This window comes from Stegostoma tigrinum, chromosome 5 (genome assembly GCF_030684315.1).
Source record: "Stegostoma tigrinum isolate sSteTig4 chromosome 5, sSteTig4.hap1, whole genome shotgun sequence".
NCBI classification, from domain to species: domain Eukaryota; kingdom Metazoa; phylum Chordata; class Chondrichthyes; order Orectolobiformes; family Stegostomatidae; genus Stegostoma; species Stegostoma tigrinum.
Window position 1 is genome coordinate 51,766,729 of NC_081358.1, and position 15,516 is coordinate 51,782,244.

Genomic DNA, 15,516 nt, shown 5'->3' on the forward strand with positions numbered 1-15,516 from the left:
AAGTTGCACTATTTAAGTGATTTTTGCTGTAATTTAAGTATAACGTGGATATGTATGCCCCCGTATTACAATTCCATCACTTAGTGTAAACATTGATTTTTGTGGATCTGTTGTTCAACTGGCACACTTCTGGTCCCAGTGATGCAGTTAATAAACAGTTTGCTGTATTAAGAGGTTGGCTTCTGAATGAGTTAGAATGGCACCAGGACTAGCAAGAGATCAATGAATCTTGCTGTATAAACTAAATATTGATTTATTTTTGCATAAAAGTATAAGTTTTTTTGCTTTTATAAATACTGCTCAGCTTTAGTGAATTTCAGTCCCTCTTCAAGAGGCAGGAGAACACATGAATATAATTCTGCTAGTAGGTATTTACAGTGAAGGACCTATTTTTGTGTTTTCCTAGGTGAAAGATGCAATCAACAAGATTTGGATTTACAGGGAATATGAACATTCAGTAGAGACCCCAGGTCCCCCAATCTTGGAGCTCTGAAATCTTTAGCCATTAAGTAATATGCAATTTCCCACTTACTAGCTAATGGAAGGCAGAGTTAGGGTAAAGAGAGTATTTTCAGGATGGCATGGTAGCTCAGTGGTTAATACTGCAGTCTCACAGTGCCAGGGACCCAGGTTTAGTTCCACCCTCAGGTGACTGTGTGGAGTTTGCACATTCTCCCCAAGTCCTTAATATAGATTGAAGGTAGGTGATAGACAGTTTTTAGTTATGATTTACTGAGGTAACTAATCATTTAAAATAGCCATCTATTGAAGTGACAGAAAGTGAGCGCAATCCAGAGATCAGTAGTTTTTATTTCATAAAGAAATCGCTTTTATAAACTATTTGCGACAGGAATTGTAAAATATCCTGTTTTCCCAAAAGGTGTAGATGTCTTGGGTTGCTGGTTCTTGGGTGATCCCCACCCTGATGCCCTTTCGACGAATGTTTCTTCATGTGAATCTATGCTGTGTGTCAGCAAATTGATTCTCTAGATGGCGATCAGATCTTGACTCAAACCCATTGTCTTTCAACTTCTATTCATATGCACTTCCCTGTGGTTTCTCCCTATCTACTTCAAGAGGCAGGTGTTATAGCATTCCTGATACTAGGCTGAAATGATTCAACGAAGAATACAACTGGTTATCTTGTTTGGTCCTTTTCACTGTTGAATATGTGCATTATGGCTGTTCGATAGGCAGAGCTGAGCTTAGAATATTTTTATTGAAATCTTGTTTACTGATCCTATTCTTGATGAGCTGTGGATTTTCACTGATCCAGATAAGTGCTGAGTCTGATTCCAGAAGAGTATTTCATAAGGGAATGGAATTAATTTTGTTCTAGAAATCGTGAGGTGATTTTATTTTGCACTTGGGACATCAGAAGGTGATAGGTAAGCTTCGATTTTCTGTTGGCCTGGAAATTTCTTCCAAACACCTTAAAATTTGGTCTTGGAGACATCATTCTCAGACCAAATCAATGTATTCTTTCATATCTGAAAAGTTGTGTTGGCCATATTTAATGGCTTTGTCATACTTCCAATTGTTGCACTGTTTTCCATCTTGTATCAGAAAGATACAGAGAAATATTTACATTGAAATAATAGATTGTAATGCTTGCTGTGTCTTAGTAGTAAGATCAAAATAAATACCATACTATAGAGACGAGGCAGTTGTTTACCATGTAGCCTAGAGAGAAATTGAACTCTGAACTACTTTTTGTGATTTGTCATTGTGAGTTCACCATAACTGAATAGATTTTCCATTATTTTTATAACGCCTTCTGTCTTAACAGTATATGGTCCAATGTAGTCCAGTATAGGATATCTGACTGTGTATGTTCTTTTTAAATGCGTATTATAAAAATCCTCAAAATATCCTTTCTCCAGTGCCGAGAAGCTTCTGGTTGTGTAATCATCTCAAGCAGAGACTCAGGATGTTGTACGGAACAATTCGTCCTACTACGTTGCTATTTCACTCTGGGTTCAGCTGGGCCACTTTTTTGCTAATTTTGACTGTAAATAGCAGTAAAACCAGACCATATAGCGGTGAAGACTAGAAGACCATAAGATAAAGGAGCTGTGTTAGACCATGCAGCCCAGCAAGTCTACTCCACCATTTGATTGTGGCTGATGGTGTTTTTAAACCCCATTTTCCCTTGAGCCTCCTGGCCAATCAAGAAACAATTTGTCTCAATCTTAAGTACACTCAAGCCTCAACAGCCTTCTGTGGTAATGTGCTCAAGATTAACCACCTCTAATTCCTCCTCATCCCTTTGCTTTGATGCTGTACCCTCGGGTCTGAGACTCCTGTGCTAGTGGAAACATCTCCACCTCCAACCTGTCCAGACATCTGCAAATTCTGAAACTTTTAATCAGTGAACATAAGTTGAGTGTACATGATCTTCCATTTAATTCCTAGTGGGAAAGAATTCATGGCAACTTGAGTTCTTAAATTGAGTGTTTCACTTGGTCCAGAAGATGTTTGAGCAAAATGAGCAGGTCAATATTGTGTGTTGGATTATAAGGTGCAGTGTTTACAATATGTTTCACTTCCCTGCCCTGTCTTAGTAAAATGATTCTGATAGCACCAGTGGATGGTTAATACTGCAGTAACCCAATTTACTTTTTGGACTATTGATGTTTTAAATAATAAACTTACAAATAGTCCGGTGTTTGGCTAAAAGAGTATGTCCTGAAACAAGGTTTATTTATAAAGGGCTTTGTGTTCGGTAAACATAGTTGTCTAGTGCAGTCATTTTATAGTCTACATGTTTCAGGCAAGGTCATCTGGTTTTGAACTGCTGATGTTGCTAGATTGATGCCATTAATACTAACATCACTGAATTTCATGTGCCACATACATTCAATTGGATCTTAACTTTCTCTACTCACCTTCCTGCCCTGGAAATATATTGCAGTTCCTTCACTGCTGCTGAGTCAGAATCCTAACAGCAGAGATAATAGGAACTGCTGGAGAATCCGAGATAACAAAGTGTGGAGCTGGATGAACACAGCAGGCCAAGCAGCATCTGAAGAGCACAAAAGCTGACGTTTCGGGCCTAGACCCTTCATCAGAAATGGGGGAGGGGGAGAGGGTTCTAAAATAAATAGGGAGAGGGGGGAGGCTGATCAAAGGTGGAGAGGAGACAGACAAGTTAAAGGGGCAGGGATGGAGCCTGTACAGGTGAGTGTAGGTGGTGAGGGGATAGTCAGTCCGGGGAAGACGGACTGGTCAAGGGGGTGGGATGAGGTTGGTAGGAACGAAATGGGGATGTGGCTTGAGGTGGGAAGAGGGGGGAGGTGCGAGGAAGAACAGGTTAGGGCGGTGGTGACAAGCAGGGCTGGTTTTGGGATGCAGTAGGGGGAGGGGAGTTTTTGAAGCTTGTGAAATCCACATTGATACCATTGGACTGCAGGGATCCCAAGCAGAATGAGTTGTTCCTGCAACCTTCGGGTGGCACTGCAGAAGGCCCAGGATGGACGTGTCGTCTAAGGAATGGGAGGGGGAGTGTTCTGAAAAGTGGTCCCCAAGCCTCTGCTTGGTTTCCCCCGAAGTAAAGGAGGCCACAATGGGTACAGCGGATGCAGTATACCACATTGGCAGATGTGCATGTGAACATCTGCTTGATGTTGAAAGTTGTCTTGGGGCCTGGGATGGGGGTGAGGGAGGAGGTATGGGGGCAGGTGTAGCACTTCCTGCGGTTGGAGGGGAGTGTGGCCTGGACAAGGGAGTCACGGACAGAGTGGTCCCTCCAGAAAGCAGACTAGGGTGGGGAGGGAAAAATGTTTTTGGTGGGATCAGATGGCAGAGGTGTCGGCAGATGATGCGTTGGATCTGGAGGTTGGTGGGTGGTGCAGTTTGGCTGCGCAGACACTAAATGAACTCCAGTGGTTCACCACTACCCCCTCAAGGATAACTAGGGAGAGCCAATTAATGTTGGTCCAGCATACAAAGCCTGTAACTTGTGAATGAATAAGTAGTTTGTAATTATTTTACCAAATACACTAATCATTTATCCATTTTCGCCATTATTCACCAATTAATTTTAGCTTTAGTTACATATTGACACTGCGTATAGACTTATGCATTTTTGAAATATACATAACTAATTGTTTTTCATGCTGTATACGTTTTGTTTTGCCTCCCTGACTGCTTAAACATACCAGGATGGTCGCATCTGCAGAATTAGCTTTGCTGTTCAACCAGACAGATTGGAACTAGGAAAACCAGATACTAGTGAAGGGTAAGTAGTTCTGCGATTATACTCAATTTGTGGTTTAGTGTTTTTTTCAAAGGCATGTATGTGAATATCTAACTCTTTGTGTGCAAATTCAGTGCTGACATTTTTGGTGATATGAATAACTTTTTATATGGGTATAACACTGAAGAGAGACAAATTGTGGAGGCATTTTCTTTACAAAAGTTTCCAGTTGAGCATTATATTTTTTTGTTTAATTGACCAGATGAAGGATAATCTGGCTATAAGAGTCTGAACTTGTGACTTCTGTCTGTCTTGATTTAATAAAATCTTGCTGGTCAGCTTTGAGTTATTTTTGTCATAATTGTTACAGAACTAAATTAGATGATATTTTGACTAAATTTATTTCATGAAAGATATTGTACCATCTGGCTAAATTTTCCACTGGATGTTGCAGCAATTATATCCCCTTTGAACGTCAGCCAAGATTTATCACAACATGTGTAGCTATCTTTTTACTTTTAAAAATGTTGAAGTAGTAGATGGATCTTTTGTCAGAGCTGTAACCACAAAATACTGGCAATACCACTGCGCTCCAAAAACTTTGAACCAGATTAGGTTTTGATTTCTGCTGATCTATGAAAATGAAGCATAATCAAAATAGTATTTATGCTTGCTTTTTGAAGATTGCCTTTTCTAAAGATGGATTTCTGTCTTCAAAAGTAAACTAAAATCATTACATTTTTAAAGACGTTCGCAATGAATCAAGATTTCTAAGGCCATAGTGCCATTAGAAAAATGTAACCATGATGATGAAACAGTTGATGACAATGAATATCATTTTGTATGAACAGGCATTTGAATTAAATTTAGAGTTAATTTTTATATTTCATTCTGTCCAGCTAAGCTTAAGCTTACCGTGATTTTAGCTGATTTTAGTTTATAACATTTCTCTGAGCTGGAAAGAAACAAAAGCTATTCAATGCAAAGGCTGCAATTGTTTTCATGTGTTAAAATTTTTTACTACTCGTGGCTGTGAGCCATGAAATAAGTTTTTAAAAATTAGTGTAAACATTGCAGTGCTAAAAATTGCCCAAGGGTGTTGCTCTGGCTGGTCATTGACCAGTTACAGCAAATGTAAAGTCCCTGAGCTGCAAGGCTTGGGATACCTGTGTTGTAACCCATCTCCCATCTTTGTTTCCAGTTCAAAGTTGAGCAGTGGTTCAGGCACAGGAAGGACTTCCAGGCCAGGCAGGAGTAGTGATTCCCCATGGTTTCTGTCTGGTTCTGATACTCTGGGCAGACTGGCAGGCAACCCCCTTGGGTAAGTTTTGGCAGGGTTCCAGGTCACCATGACCTATAAGTCAACCCTTCTGCCAAAAAAAACGCACTACTAGGGTGGTTAAAATTGTTTTTGAAAACTGCTTGCTGTAAATTTTAGCTGTTATTTATAGCGCATGTCATTGATGCATTCAGGAATGTGACTTATCATTCCTTGCAGCTAAAATGGGACGCTTGGTTTTTCCCTTGTGTATGGGCTTTCTGCTGCTAAATGTTACTAGTGTACATTACCAGTTACTTGTCAACAATTCATTTGGGTGTAGTGACAACTAAGTGGTATTTGCACAGGCATATTCGTTTGAATTCATGAATGGGGATCTTGGTGATTGCTTTTCTAACACTGTCACATGCCTTAAGTTTTGCAGAACAACAAATGTTTTCTATTCATCTGGAAGCAGATGACTTGAAATGTTTACTGTGCATCCATTAACAATTCCAACTGTGAAACTTGTAAATGATCTGTGAAATGGTATTTAACATGTCTATAAAATAATGGGTATACTTGTCAATGGTGTACCAGCGTGAAAATTTCAATTGCTTAAAACATACTGTAGTTTTGAACAGTAGAAAATCCTGGGATCATGAGAATATAACTAACAGTACACGTGCAAAGACAAAATAGTTTGGGAGTTTTGTGAAGTATCATTGGGTATCATCTGATACATATAATGCAGATTCAGACAGCTGGTTACTGTACACATTTTCTCATTACTGTAGAATCACTGGCCATCTCCATGGCTAAGCACCTGAATATTTTTCTAACTGAACCACAACCACAATTCTTTCTTAAAAATAGTCAAACAAATCTTTACCAAAGATCTGGGGCTAATTTACCTGCCAATCAGATGGCCATGATTCCTTCCCACTTCCCATCTTGCTGAAATGCACACTTAGTCAAATTGCTTGGGAGGTGGGGGGAAGCATTTGATTGTTTCCCTCCCTCTGACTGCAGCCAACCTTAAAGCTGTATTATTTTGCCTTTGGAATTTTCATTGTCAATGTTGGCTGACAATTATTTCGCAGAGTTTAACCAGAGTTCCCCATTATTTAATGCATGTTTGAATTTCATATTTGCAGTTCATTTGTCTAGGCTATTTAAAGCACTTTTTTGAAGCTGCAGTTGGCTGATGCATTTCTTTAACTCTTCTTATTGCTGTTTAAATGCTATGAAGCTTATGAGTGAATTATTATGCCTAAAGTACTCATGGAGAAGCTCTGAAGGTGATTCATACTTGGTCATCTCTCATGGTATTTACAGGTTTCTTGTATGAATCTTCGCATTCACTCCATTTTTAATTTCAGTGAAACTAATTTAAGCCAATTCATTCTCCATGAATTATTCACTTAGGAGCCGTTGGAGTTCTGGAGTGAGTGGTGGAGCTTCTGGAAGATCATCCACAGGAGCAAGGGATTCAAGGAGGCAGACTAGAGTAATACGCACTGGACGGGATCGAGGATCTGGACTTCTGGGAAGCCAGCCACAACCAGTTATACCAGCGTCGGTCATTCCAGAGGAACTTATCTCACAGGTAAAGTGATAGTATTGCCCTGGAAAGGAAAATTCATCCCATTGTTTTGAACAATGTCTTCTTTTTTTAGAGTTTGGCCTAATTAGTGTACTGGACAGTACTGTCCAAATTGCTGTTGATCGATGCAGCTAAGAGGGAATGTCAGTGATCATGGATTTGAGCTATTGGCAAATTAAGTATTAAATTCCACAGGAGATGAATATGGTTGAAAAGATTAGCAGTACCTTTCTAATTGTAGCTCGTGGGTCAGTTACTTCAATTGGCTGGATGGCTGGTTTGTAATGCAGAGTGATGCCAACAGCATGGGTCCAATTCCTGCACTGGCTGGGGTTACTAAAAAGGACTCTCCTTAACCTCTTCCCTTGCCTGCGGAGCGGTCACCCTCCGATTAAACCGCCACCGGTTTTCTCACTAATGAGAGAGCAACCCTTTGGTTTGGTAAGACTATGACAGCTTTATACTAATACAGTTTCATGGTTAGATTTGAATCACAAAGTCAAAATGTGACACAAAATAATTTTAATTTATTTCCTACTTGGGTTTAGCATTTTACATGCATTTTGTGTGTATTGCGTATATAAATTGATTACGTCATTCCTTGAATAGTTGGGTTTGGATGTTGTCAACAAGTGATGAAGTTGTGATGCAAATATGCTAAGTACTAGGCACTTGAATTGGGTAAGTAACAATTATTTTTAGAGATTGACCCTGTGATCCTAGTAAGGGTCAAAGATGTAGCACTTGATATATACTTATGACTGTTAAGTGTTTTTGTCATTGACTTAACTGCAATCTACATGCAATACGTAATTCATCTTTTTAAAGAAATCTGTAGCCTTTAATGATACCATTTTATACTGTGTAATTGACCAATGGATATCTAAAAGTTACTTTGCAGTTGTTGGAATGCCAACATGCTTGAAATTGGCGTTTGAGCGGCAAAGGAGGAGAGAGCGAAAAAACATGCTTGTCTATGGAAAGATAATTGCAGGTTAATTATTGGTGGAAGAGCCCTGCAGATGTCGTGGTGGGACAGTGGCTCGGTATTAGCACTGCTGCCTCATAGCACCAGGGACCTGTGTTTGATTCCAGCCTTTGTGGTGTGTGGATTTTATACATTCTCCAAGTCTGCATGGGGTTCCTCTGGGTGCTGCAGTTTCCCCTCAGGGCCCAAAGATGTGCAGGTTGGGTAAATTAGTCTACTGAAATGCAGAGTTAATTGCAGGGTGGCGGGTGTGGTGGACTCAATGGGCTGAGTGTCCTTTCCACACGCTAGGGATTCTGTAATTCTAGAAAACATTACTGAAGGACTGGTGACTTGTTGAATGTTGGATTTATTCAATCAAGGAAAGGAAATGGGGAAGCAGGCTGCAGGTTTGGAAGCTGTTTTGAGTTTTAGGCTCTCTAGTTTTATATTTAGTTAAAGAATTGTTGAATGTTTCGTGAGAGGAAATAAGTGAATATTCCTTGGAGCCTTCTGGAAACTGTTTACGTTGATCACCTTCAGAATTCAATCAAGATTATAATACAGTGCCTCAGGGTTTCCATGAAGACTGTGGCTGAAGGAGTGCACATTGCTCCCACCCCAGCACTCCACAGGTCACAAAATAAAGTAAAAACCTTTGCAAATTACCGGATGATGAGGTAAAGATGTGTTCCACACCAGGTTTGATTTTGTTACTTTAATCAGTCAGATTTCTTAAACATATTTATTTGTTTATTATAAAAGCAAAAATCCAAATTTGCCACCATGATTGATTTTTCTGAAAACAAAACCTTTTTTGCCTTTTATTTTTGAAGGGAGAAGGATCGAGGGTGGGATGTTCCACAGTCTATTGCAGTGATGTTCTGGCACGTGTAGGTGCATCAGTAAATCATGCACAGGTGCTCTAAAGTTTTGCATTACTGTCAGATTTCTCCGGAAGTATGTACTTCCAATCACTCTTTCAAATATATAGTTTTCATTCTGGACTAAACAAATGGGTTTTCTTTTTAGAAAAAAAGAGAGCAACTAGTTCTTAGGCTTCTTCCAAATGAACCAGACCAAACAAGAACTTGCCACGTCTGGTCAAAAACAGCCTGAATAGAACATGCAGCATTTGAAGCAGTTATTACCAGTTGTGACTTTTTAAAATATCTACAGTGAGCTTTCAATGCCCTCTTTTGGAGAAGCTATTCCAGATGTGTCCACAGAACATGACATTTCCTTTTCCTACAAAACCCATGTACTGTAAGCAAAATCAAATATGCATTATCATTGTGACATACACTCAATGGCAATGAGTTTAAAGTATTTAATAAAAGAAAAGCTTGGGTATGATGGAAAACATTAATGTGTATTCTGTGTCAATCTGTCTATCCTTGTATAAAGTGGAAGTGACATACTTAGTGTGTATGCTGTAGAAATAAATTGCTCAATCTTCCACTTAAGCACCTGCTTCAAAGATGCTGAAGGGTAACTTAACTGCTGCTGTTTTCAGAGGCTGAAACATCAACTAAGAGAAGTTGGATCTCTGGTTGAATGTGAGGAAGACACTACATTTCCACTGATCTCTAGCTCACCTTGTTCTAAGCCCTGCAATGCTAATTTTGTTTGCCTTTATATGGATCTTTCCCACTTAATAGGTACAGTCTGAAAGTTATCTGAAGCTTACTCCGTGCTTGGGCTGTAATAATTAGCATAGCTTTTTGCTGGAAGTCAGCACTGATTTGTAAATTGCTATCACCTTTATCCAGCATAAAGGCAGTCATGGGCGGTCATGAGCTTCCTCTCCATAGTCAGAGAGAGGAAGAGACTGACAACTGTTCCAGAAGTCTGCATGGGGACTCCCTGGAATGGGCCACATTGAACTGGCCAAGGCAAAATTTTGAGACATCTATGGGTAGCCTGTCGATGCTGGCTTTGCTAGTGATGATGCTTATATTTCAGCATTTTCACAAAGAATAAACTTTATTGACAAGCTTAAAGGAATGGTTGGATGTCTGATCGGAGACTTGTTTCTTGGTGCTGTTACATATAGCAATTCAGGACATGAATCCTTAAAATGACTAAGGATAAATTTTGATACATGGACTCAATCCTCCTAATTTTTCATCTCCACGTAATGTTTTCTGTTTTAGTGAGCAACTGAAGTGGCAGTTCTTGTTTCAGATATTAAGCTGAAAAGTGCAGGGAATACTCTGGTCAGGCAGTGAACATGCAGCTAGACGTAATTCATATTTGATTGTTTACCTAAAACAGTGATTGTTTTTCCACAGATGCTTCCTGAGCACCTAAGTATTTCAACAACTTCTGCTTATATAGCACATCTAAAAGTAATGAAATATCCAGAGATTCTTCACATGAGCATTATAAAACAAGGGATGTATTGGGTCAGATAACCTCAAGCTTTGGCAAAGCGATAGCACCAATGGTGCATGTTAAAGGATGAAAGCAAGGTTGTGTTGGAAAAGGCACAGGAAAGGAATTCTAAAACATGGACCGGGCAAATGAATACATGGCTGTCAGTGGTGAGACAGTTGTAATTGGTGCACAAAACAACAGCATTCGAGAAGCGTAGATGAGAGCTGTTGAGCATTTTCACTCTATCTCAGATTTGCAGCACCTTGGATTTTGCTTATGTCTGTCTTTAGTAAACTGTTATCTTGCCACAACTATGTTCAGAATTTTTTAAACTTTCATTTTAGAATCTTAAATTGTTTTTAACTGCATCTCAGATTTTCATTTTAAACTGAATTCTTAGCATGTTAATTTCATCCTTTTATCTTGTCGTCAGGCACAAGTTGTATTGCAAGGCAAGTCTAGAAGTGTTATTATTCGGGAACTACAAAGGACTAATTTGGATGTCAATCTTGCCGTGAACAATCTACTGAGCCGTGATGATGAAGACGGAGATGACGGTGATGATACAGCAAGTGAATCATATTTGCCTGGAGGTTTGTGAGCTTGATGCTCGGGTTTCAGGTTCAGGTTACTTTGATTCTAACAGACCTCTTGGCGTTTTAAGAAATAACAAAATAGGAGTATACTGCTGGACCATGTCCAGATTTTGTTGTTTGTAGGTCTCCTACGCGTGTATGAAGAAACTTAAGATTCACATGGGAGGTACATACCCATGTCTTATAAAAAGCTTTTTAAATTGGATTCCTGGCATCCCAAACTCCCCATTCCCTCACGCCACATCCCACCTCCAGATCATAATATGTAGCTTGACTGACAAAATATCTGTTTGTCAATGCTGTCTTTCACTCATTCTTAGGATAACTGCAGGCTTTCAGATATCATTTCCCTCTTTCACAAATATGCTTAACTCATTCTATAGATGGGCACCTTGTAATTTTGTGAGAAATACTTAACCATTTGAGATGGCATTGTCCTGGAATTGTACAGGATATTGCGCATCCTTCCATGGAGAATGTCACAAAGGCCTTTTATGTTCCATTCATGATTTCCAGTCTTAGTTTTTTCTCTATTGTTAAAGGAACAAATGCTCCTCATTTTATTTTTATTGTGAACAAATTTATTTTGTATTAGTTTTGTACTATTGACATTGCTGTGTTCCTTTCTCAGAGGATCTTATGTCATTATTGGATGCAGATATCCATTCTGCACATCCGAGTGTCATCATAGATGCTGATGCTATGTTTTCTGAAGATATCAGCTATTTTGGTTATCCTTCCTTCCGCCGCTCTTCTCTCTCCAGACTAGGCTCATCAAGAGGTATTTTGAAGCCAAGATAATTTTACAAGCTTTTCTATATCTTTCTAGGTGTTTTCTTCTTATCCTGCACCTTCAAAAATTAATTGCACTTTGCTCCTGATGGTAAGAGTAGTGAATAAATTTGGGCATTACTACTTTTATAGTTATGTTGTGGGACAGCTGAGTAACTGGGTACATTTCAATAACAACTATCAACAATAGCTGAAAACTTTGAATTTACAACTCCATCTGTGTTTTTCCTTAAAATCTTAAGACTTGAGTGAATTACCCTTCCCACTAATTTCTTTTCATGGTTTGAGCATTCCACCTGACATTGCTAAAAGATCCAAATTTTTAGTGTTTTTTTACCTAGTGCTTAGATTTACTTGGGTCTTTAACTGCAACTGATCATCAGTTGGTCTGCATTCTTTACTAGGTTTGGTTTAACATTACTTGGTATTTATGTTAAAGGCTTACAAAGCTTGGAATTTCTTAAGAGAAGAGATGGAAAGTAAACGAACAGGAAAATGGTATTTCAGGTCCATTCAAAGAATATTGTTATACCAATCTTATACATTCCAGAAAGGAATGAAAAACTCAGGCAATTTTGTGAGTAGTGTTCCCAAAACTGGGAAATTCTTCACTGTTGCCCCTTGTCTCCCATGCAATTGAAACTAGAATAGGAGATTAACCAAGTTAAACTATGCAGTGGAGTTGATCTCTGCCCCATCCCGAAACCAGTCCAGATTTTGTATGAAGGAATTTAGTGACAGCATCATGTACAAATTGATGTATATTAGTCTTTGGAAACAGCCGATTCATGTCATCTCAGTTCGTGTGACTTCCAGTTGTGACCCAGTTTTCTTCTCCTTCTCCACATAAAGTTAAGTTGGAACAAACTGTGAACTCAGACAGTCGTTCATTCATCCAATTTGATCAGATCTCCCTACACCTCTGCTCCTCTAAAAGGTAGAGTCTCAGCTCATTTTGGCTGCATTGATAACTAAGATGATTTAAGCTGGGAATTAATTCAGCACACACCTCCATAGTTTCAATAACATGTTGGTATCACTCCATTGTGAGACAACCAAAACTGTATTCTGTATTCTGACTGAAGCCCATTAAGCCTTCTATCAGGACAAATAGCATTCTTTGTCTTGAAAGTAGAAATTAAGGGGGAGGAAAATTATGAATTAAAGAATCTAGCACATTTTAATGTTCTAAGTCGGCATTGTGCTGCTCTTTTAAATGTACAAGCTGTTTGTGTAATTGGGTTAAGAAAATAATCTTTGATCATATTGGTATACTAAAATCTGAGCACCTGTATTCTTCTGTATAGGTCACCTGGCCCATGTAGAAACTGCCAATTTTTAAAATAACAATTGAAGCTTCCAGTCATTATGAAAGAATGATGTGACAAGATTTCATGTTTTACTGTGCGAAGAAGACAATGAGAATTTTTTTGTAGGCAACTTGTACTTTTAAAATGCATAACTTTTGCTTTTATTTGGAGCATAGATGTGGTTTGGTTATATTTCCTGTATATGGTATACTGTCCTTTGAATAGACTTTCATTTCTCCTGGAACCAGTCAAAATGATTCTTGGCTACTGAGGATTTACTTCATGTTTCTTTCTCAGCCCAGTACTATGTAAATCCAGGACTGTCTGCAAAAGCAAATGTCTTTTTGCTGGTGCTTCTCCCTCTAACAAAGACTCTGCAGTCACAAATTTGAACTTCTCCATCTGAGTGTGAGCTCTTACCCACATTCCTACACTCGGACCTCTAACCTCTAGCTGCACAGTCTCTGCTGGATTCTGGAAGACTAACTGTCTTGAGAATTTGAAGGATATATTATGAAATCCTTTCTTTCCACCTCTCACCCCCACCAAAAAAAGCAACAGGAATCCCATGGGTCTTGAATTCAGATAGAAATGGCAAATTAGCTATCCTTGAGATTTCCAGCGCCTAAATTTTTTTTTGTCATGGATTTAAATGAACAGTTTTTAAAGCTCAATTCTTTAAGTACGATGTTCTCAACATTTTGCTGAGACTAAGACTTCCGTTCGAACTACTGTTACCACCTTGCACCTTCTCAGCAAAATAAATTAAACCTTTCTCTGGCAGTTCATAGGCCCTTGATTCAAGGCTGCTGTCAGGCAGACTTCAGAACAGGTCAGATCAGTTCCTAATTTTACCCTAAATTACAGGTGGAGCCCCAAGTCGGGTCAAAATTAAATTCTTAGTATTGTAACAGTTTATACCTCAGTTGTTCTAACCATTTTAAAAATGATGCGTTCATGATTTTGCCAAGGTGCAGGAAGGAAAGGTTTCATATATTTAGATCATTTGTACAGCTTTGAAATTTAAAGTATTGTTAGTTGTATGCATTTATAAATCAAACCTTTATTGCAATCCATGCAATGACATATGAGCTACCATGAAACATTGTTTGGTTTTGTCTTCATTTCAACTCAAATGTAGAGTTGCAGGGCTGAAAAATATTGTACATTTCAATTTAAAATGTGCAGGTACATATTTGAGAGATATGGTTCCAAAGTAGAAGATGCTGTTTCCTTGATGAAGAAAGTAATGGACCACATGACAATAATTGATCCAAATTAAATGGTGCCATCAGATGGGAAAATCAAATATGTAGTTTGTGTGAAATGTTCAAGCTGCAAGAGAGTGCAATGCTTTGTGAATATTTTAAAAAATATTAAATTTTTCATTTTGGCATTCAATTGTGTAACCTTGCATTCAAAGTTTAAAAGTTAAGCACTTGTGTCGAAAATAGAAAGGAGGGAGAGTGTGAGTGGAATTGAAGGCCTTCCTTCCAAGAAGTGTGTGTAACTGGACAACTTTCACCTTGTGTTTTTGACCGTCTTCTAGCAGTCATTTACAAGTAGACATTGACATTATCCTAACAAGCAATGTTCTATTGATGTGGAATGGTAGGTAGTTTGGGTGAGCATAAAATTTATTTTGGGAGAGAGAACAATCAGGGTGAATATAAATCAGAAGTGACTGTCCCTTCAGTGGTAGTCCTTGTTATATTCAATTCGGCATAGTGCAGAGTTGTTACGCACTCGTTTTGTGTAACACTGCTTTTAGTTGTACTGTGGAGGGTTTTCCTAGAGATTGGCTTATTTTTATTCCACTGGTGTGACCCCATTGCATACCAGTTCTCCTTCTTCCCTTAGAGAGAGACTCCGATCTGTTGCGTGAACGTGAGTCAGTTTTACGTTTACGTGAAAGGAGATGGCTTGATGGTTCCTCATTTGATAATGAACGAGGCTCCACAAGCAGAGAAGGTGAATCAAGCTTGGATAAGAAAAGCCTTCCGGTTCAAAGCCCTGTCTCCTTGGGAGAAGAGTTGCAGTGGTGGCCTGATCGGGTGAGTTTATTAAAAAAAATTGATGTGACTGAAGCTTACTAGTAGGTTTTGGAAGTGGTGCTGTGATTCAGTAATATTTTTAATAAGCCTATGAACAATCTGACCATAAGAGATTTGTCTGAACAAAGAAGTTGATTCTATTAAGTGTGGTAGCTGTAAGTCTAATATACTACATTTACTAATTTGAAACATGGCTGGCAGTTTGAGTGATACTACTAGCTTGGTGTCATCCTCTAGTAGAGCATGCAAGCATAGATTTGAACTGTCTGACATTCAGCTGTCAATGAAGTAATTTTCCTGCCAATGTTTTTAAGCTTTCCTTGCATTTCCATCACATTACAGTTGACAGAAAGCTA

General features: G+C 38.8%; 1 protein-coding gene across 8 annotated transcripts in view; it reads left to right on the forward strand.

Annotated features, from left to right (window-relative positions):
* ubr5 (ubiquitin protein ligase E3 component n-recognin 5) overlaps positions 1-15,516 on the forward strand; it is a 133,262-nt gene that overhangs the window by 32,015 nt on the left and 85,731 nt on the right. For 5 of the 8 annotated variants that reach the window (XM_048528892.2, XM_048528896.2, XM_048528893.2 and 2 more), the window contains exons 4-9: positions 4,164-4,240; positions 5,400-5,519; positions 6,885-7,065; positions 10,842-11,001; positions 11,636-11,785; positions 14,949-15,160. In XM_048528892.2, coding sequence (XP_048384849.1) covers positions 4,164-4,240; positions 5,400-5,519; positions 6,885-7,065; positions 10,842-11,001; positions 11,636-11,785; positions 14,949-15,160 — 900 coding nt within the window. The remainder of the gene's footprint in view (positions 1-4,163; positions 4,241-5,399; positions 5,520-6,884; positions 7,066-10,841; positions 11,002-11,635; positions 11,786-14,948; positions 15,161-15,516) is intronic. The other 3 variants (XM_048528895.2, XM_048528901.2, XM_048528897.2) reach the window with 2 other exon arrangements.